The sequence below is a fragment of the Rhinichthys klamathensis genome, unplaced genomic scaffold, assembly GCF_029890125.1.
Source record: "Rhinichthys klamathensis goyatoka isolate OS25496 unplaced genomic scaffold, OSU_Roscu_1.1 h1tg000104l_1, whole genome shotgun sequence".
Classification (NCBI taxonomy): domain Eukaryota; kingdom Metazoa; phylum Chordata; class Actinopteri; order Cypriniformes; family Leuciscidae; genus Rhinichthys; species Rhinichthys klamathensis.
In genome coordinates this window covers 2,781,045-2,786,620 of record NW_026606643.1, presented here as the reverse complement: position 1 = coordinate 2,786,620, position 5,576 = coordinate 2,781,045, and the positions used below count along the sequence as shown (strand labels likewise).

At 40.3% G+C, this 5,576-nt stretch overlaps 1 protein-coding gene across 1 annotated transcript; it reads right to left on the bottom strand.

Moving 5' to 3' along the window:
* On the bottom strand, positions 1 to 1,549 carry LOC130087123 (fish-egg lectin-like). The gene is made up of 6 exons (XM_056253350.1): positions 1,517 to 1,549; positions 1,358 to 1,419; positions 978 to 1,205; positions 651 to 862; positions 345 to 469; positions 1 to 244 (listed from the first exon to the last, which is right to left on the bottom strand). The coding sequence occupies exons 2-6, from the start codon at positions 1,413 to 1,415 to the stop codon at positions 100 to 102; spliced, it is 768 nt and encodes a 255-aa protein (XP_056109325.1). The 5' UTR covers positions 1,416 to 1,419; positions 1,517 to 1,549; the 3' UTR covers positions 1 to 99.
* Positions 1,550 to 5,576: the final 4,027 nt, after the last annotated feature.

Below are 5,576 nucleotides of genomic sequence, written 5' to 3'. Positions count from 1 at the left end.
GAGAAATCAAACTTTTAGATTTCTGTTAATAATGACTAAATACTTTGAGGTTTCGGTTAATGATTGAGCTCCTCTGTTGCGGCAGTGACTCATGACAGACTATAAAGTACATCTACGGATGGAGCCGTCAACACAGACGACCCACAGAAATCCCAGGTCAAAGCTCACATGCTTGTGGTTATTGGGACAGGCAACCATCGAGATCCAGTCTGTGCCAGCGGGGTTGGATTGAGTGACACCAGTTCTGCAAAAATATCGTTTCTTTAATGTAGCATTTGATTTATATCAGAAAATTAATAATCACTTTTGTTCATACAATGTTATATGATGAAGGTTCTAGTCACCTTTGGTATAAGTTCCCTTGATGGTTGACACCAAAGACACTGCCATCAGCTGCTACTTCAATCATGGACAGAAGTCCACCAATATTCACAAAGCCGGACCCGGAACATGCATTACTAGACACATCCTGCAAGAGACACAAACTAGTCAACCATAATAAAGTCATAAAATAACTGCCTTTGTTGGTTCCACACCAGTTTCTTTAGTTATGTCAGGAAAAACAAATGTGTGCATGATGTCTACTTGATTAAAAACCTGGTGTATTTAAACTTGAAATCATGCCCTTGTATTTAACATTGTGACATCACCTTCAAGATCCAGATTTGGTCAGCGCTGTTCACTCCCCAACAGCTGTACGGGCCACAGCTGAAATACTTCAGCTTTCCATTAATTGAAACCCAAGGAATAGTGTTGGGTGACCATTTGTTGTTAGCATCCATATTTAAGCAGAATATGTCATCATTCACATTGACACCTGAAATGATCTGGTCACCTCCAGCATCCACCTGTTTGAGAAGGCCTAACAGTACAATCAACAGGTTGGATGAAAGATTAATTCAATAATAAGATATGTCTTAAAACAAATTTTAATGAATGATTAGGCATGTATTGATTTCTGTAATTTCTCTTTTCACCTTGAATCTGCACAAATCTGCCACCCTGCAACTTGAAGATCTTATCAGCTGTATCCACCCCGAGCTGACCAGCAGGACCAACACTGATGTGCTTTAGAGACGTGGCAATCTTTCTGAAGGTATTATCAATTAGGACAAACGCTTCATTTTGATCGTTCACTCCAACCACTGAACCAGACCCAGCGTCTATCTGCTTCAGGTTACCACTCATCACTTCACAGTTTAAAGCTGCGAACACATGGTGCAAAATGGTAACAAACAGACACTTTCACAAAATGAATTACATACTGTTCTAAAAAAAAAAAACGAGCAAAATATATTTATTTTAAAATGGATTTAATATAATGTACATTTGTTACCAAATCACATTAGTAGCTTACCCAGAGTGGGAAGGAACTGGCAGCTGACGAGTAGCAGGACGCTCTGAAAAACCTTCATTGCTCTGTTCATAACCATAAAACATTTATATAAGTGAGCTCAATATGAGTAAGGATAAAACATAATGAATATTAAAATAACATTAATTAAATGAAGACCACCTTCTCTTGATAGATCAGAATTCAGCAGTCAGTGGATTCACTTTTTCTGCAATACAAGTACTAGAAATTTGCATCCAATGTTGGCAAATGTTGTTGAGGGGTCATTTAAATAGCCGAAATGTTTCCTGATTAGACACACCAAGGCGGTGTTCTTTGGTGACTGATTATGCCCTCGTTTGTTTCTATAGTTACATAATTGCTGTCACCTGCTAGCCTGGCATCGTCATACTCAGATTCTAGTCAGAATATTAGTCTGATACTGCTCCATTGGGCTATGATTATGGGGCGTGTTTCAACCAAACCAGGAAAGAAAATGGCGCTATGGCAAGCCATTTTAACATTTAAAAGTTAAGTTTGACTATCGGGAATTAACATTGTAGATATCAACAACATCTTTCTGACTAGTCGTAATTACATTTTGGATAGTTGGAATTGTCATCCAAGATATCTGTAACGTAATTGTGACTAGTCGAAAAACGCCAGATATATCTGTAATTCAGTTTTGACTAGGCAGAATGAAAGTTAAAGATATCTCAAACATCATTATGACTAGTGCAAATTATTGTGCATGACGTTGCTCTATTTTAGATATCCATAAATACGTAATTTCCCCGCCCCACCATAATCAAAGAAGAAGTGGGTTCATTTCCTTATTTCTATGAATAGAAGAAGAAAGAAGCAGTCATGTGCAGATTGTGTACAACTGAGCATTAAGAAATATTTTAGAATTTGTTTTAAAAATATTAAACAAATATCAAATATTTATGAGAAATTCTGTGAAAAAAATTATAAAGCCATTGTGGCGAGCAGGCAGAGGGCCGTGAGAGAACGTTGTGAGGCCGGTGGCACTGGCAGGATTACTGATGAGTGACACACCGGTCTCATATCTCTCACAGAGGAGCGGAAACATAAAAGGAGCGACGACAGTAAATGACGAGAGAGGTCAGGCCTGGACTTATGTTATGTTTCTGCTTTATTATGTGGCAGCAGTCGTCCGTGAGGTGCTGCTGCCTTTACTTTTGTTTTGTATTTGTTTACAGTATTTATTATTAAAAGTCTTTAAATGTTCTCTGGTTCCCACCACCTCCTTCCCACAACAACGAACTGTCACAGCCATTAATATATAAATTGCTACATTAGTGTATGTATATGTAGATTACAACAAGGCATGTGGTGCAAACGGGGTATCTGCTGAGCATTTAAAATATGCTAGCAGTAAACTGTATCCCTTGCTCGCCATTTGTTTTACAGGCTTTCTAATACACGGAGTCGTACCTGACCTATTATTGTCTGTTTTTTTGGCTCCAATTCTAAAAGATAAAACTGGCAAAATTAACAGTAAAGACAATTACAGACCTAAAGCTCTGGCCAGCACTCTGTCTAAGGTGCTGGAAAGGTCCATTCTATAAGTTGGAAAAGTTTTAGCTGCACCTCTGATAACCAGTTTGGCTTTAAACCCAAACAGATGCATTTTTGCTTTGAAAGAAATCTTGGATCTGTATAATAGACATGATACAACAATTTTTATGTGTTTTATTGATGCCTCAAAGGCCTTTGACTATGTAAACCATGCAAAATTATTTTCTAGCAAAGGTGCTCCAAAATGTCTTGTGAGAATTCTGTTTTTTTGGTATGGCCATCAGTTAATGTCTGTAAAATGGGGAAATTGTGTATCTGCATCTTTTTGTGTGTCAAATGCAGTAAGACAGGGTAGCATTCTGTCTCCGTTTTTATTTAATATATATGTGGACGACTTGTCAAGGTTTTTAAATGACTGGAACGGGCTGTAAGGTTGGCAACAGTATACCATTAAGCACCTAATGTACGCTGATGACCTTGTTATTTTTTGTCCATATAGTGCGGGGTTACAAGAGCTGTTGCATGTGTGCTCTCAATATGGAACAGACTTTGATATAACATACAACCCAAAGAAAAGCACTATCATGATAGCCCGGAGCAGAGAGGACTCCACACTGACATTTCCTGATTTTTTTTGTTGTTGTCAGGCAATAGACTTAAGGTCACTAATGAATGCAAATATTTGGGGCACTATGTGACTGCAGACTTGTCTGATGACAGAGACATCTATAGACAGTGTGGCATGCTCTATGGACAGGCTAAGATGCTGAGTCGCAGATTTGGAATGTGCTCAATACCCGTCAAAATCAGACTCTTTAGGCGTACTGCACTACCATGTATACTGCACACCTGTGGAGGCGCTACAAAAAGAGTAGTATGAAAAAGCTAATTGTAGCATATAATGATGCCTTGCGGATGCTACTGAGGGTCCCACGATGGAGTAGTGCGAGCCAAATGTTTGTAAATGTGGGTTTGCCAAACTGCCCTGCTGTACGGCGAAATCTCATGTACAGGTGCATGTGCAGGCTTTCGAGCTCTGTGAACAGTATCATCACTGCATTGACCAACCCTGGGGCGGCAGTGGCTCAGTGGTTCATGTAGGTTGTCTACAAACCGGAAGGTTGGTGGTTCAATCCCCGGTTCCACCTGACCAAGTGTCGAGGTGTCCATGAGCAAGACACCTAACCCCAGCTGCTCCCGACGAGCTGGATGGCGCCTTGTATGGCTGACACTGCCGTCGGTGTATGAATGAGTGTGTGAAGGGGTGAATGTGAGGCATTGTAAAGCCCTTTGGTGGCCATTGGGTCTGTGAAAGCGCTATATAAATGCAGTCCATTTACCATTTAAGCTCGGTGCGATATTCTTCTAGTATCTGGTCTCACTGGTCTCACTTATGAGCCTATGATAAATGTATTGCTTTTATGTGTGTCTCTTTTTGTCTGTAATATGGACCATTATTTACGTGTCTGAAATAAAATACAATATATATATGTATAATATATATAGAAAATAATGTGACAGATAAAGAAACACTGACACACTGAAGATGGCTTAGGCTGTGTGGACATGGTATTTATAAATATATGAGATATAACTAGAGAGTGCGGTTTTTCATCTTTAACAGATAAAGAAACAACATAAATGAAGTTAATGAATGTTTGCTCTCTTGAAGCTGCTCAAACACAAGTTGCTAGTTTGAATGCTTAGTAGGGATGTTAACCGATGACCGTTTGACCGATGGTTGACCGTATCAACGTTAACCGATCAAAGTTGTCGGTAGTCGGTTAAAAAAAGCGTCTTACTGATGACGTAAGACGCTGCTGACGTGTTATCTGGTGCGTCCGTGTATTCGGGTTCAAATTAGGGGTGTAACGGTACATGTATTCGTATTGAACCGAAACGGTACGTGCGTCACGGTTCGGTGCATGCATTTACACGGAGAATACATGGTTTAAAAATAAATAAAACCGTTCCGCATTTCAGATACGCGGGTTCTTTAGGGACACATAATCTGTAGCCCCGCATAGGCGAGCTCCGCCTATGTGCAGTTTTTTGTCAGGTCGACACATAGACAGGTCGACGACGGTCCAGTGAGTGAAGCCAGAGCCCGTCTTACGGAGAGCCTTGGCACTTCCTATTAGCCCCATTGTGTATCATCTTGGTTGCAGTTCCAGTTCCGCTGGAGGTGATCGCGGGCGAGTGCAGAATGAATGGGAGTCTATGGAGCTAGACGGCTAAATGTATCTCTTTCTCCTGCCTGTCGTTGAATAAACATAGATTTTATTGTTGATTCCGCAAGTTCAATATAGATTATAGACCAAAAGTCGAATGAACGAGTACTTATGTCCTTTCGATTTCGTACAGGTTAGGCCGTTGTTGGCCGGAACACACCAGCATTAAGCTATTGTGTGATGTCATCACATTTTTGAACGGATTTTTAGAACAGATAAGTGAACTTAAAAATGCAATTTTCAGCTGAGTGTATTATCTTAGCCCTCCCTTTTGAATGCAACTTTCAAATTACTTGACAAAAAATTACATCCTGAGAAAAGTGGATTTCTGGGGGTGAAACCCCATAGACTCCCATTCATTCTGCACTCGCCTGCGAGCGCCCCCGCATGGACAGAGACGTGTTACTGCAGCCAGTCCAGAAACCGGAAGTAACCAGACAGTGCCAATTCTCTTTCTATTAGACATTCTC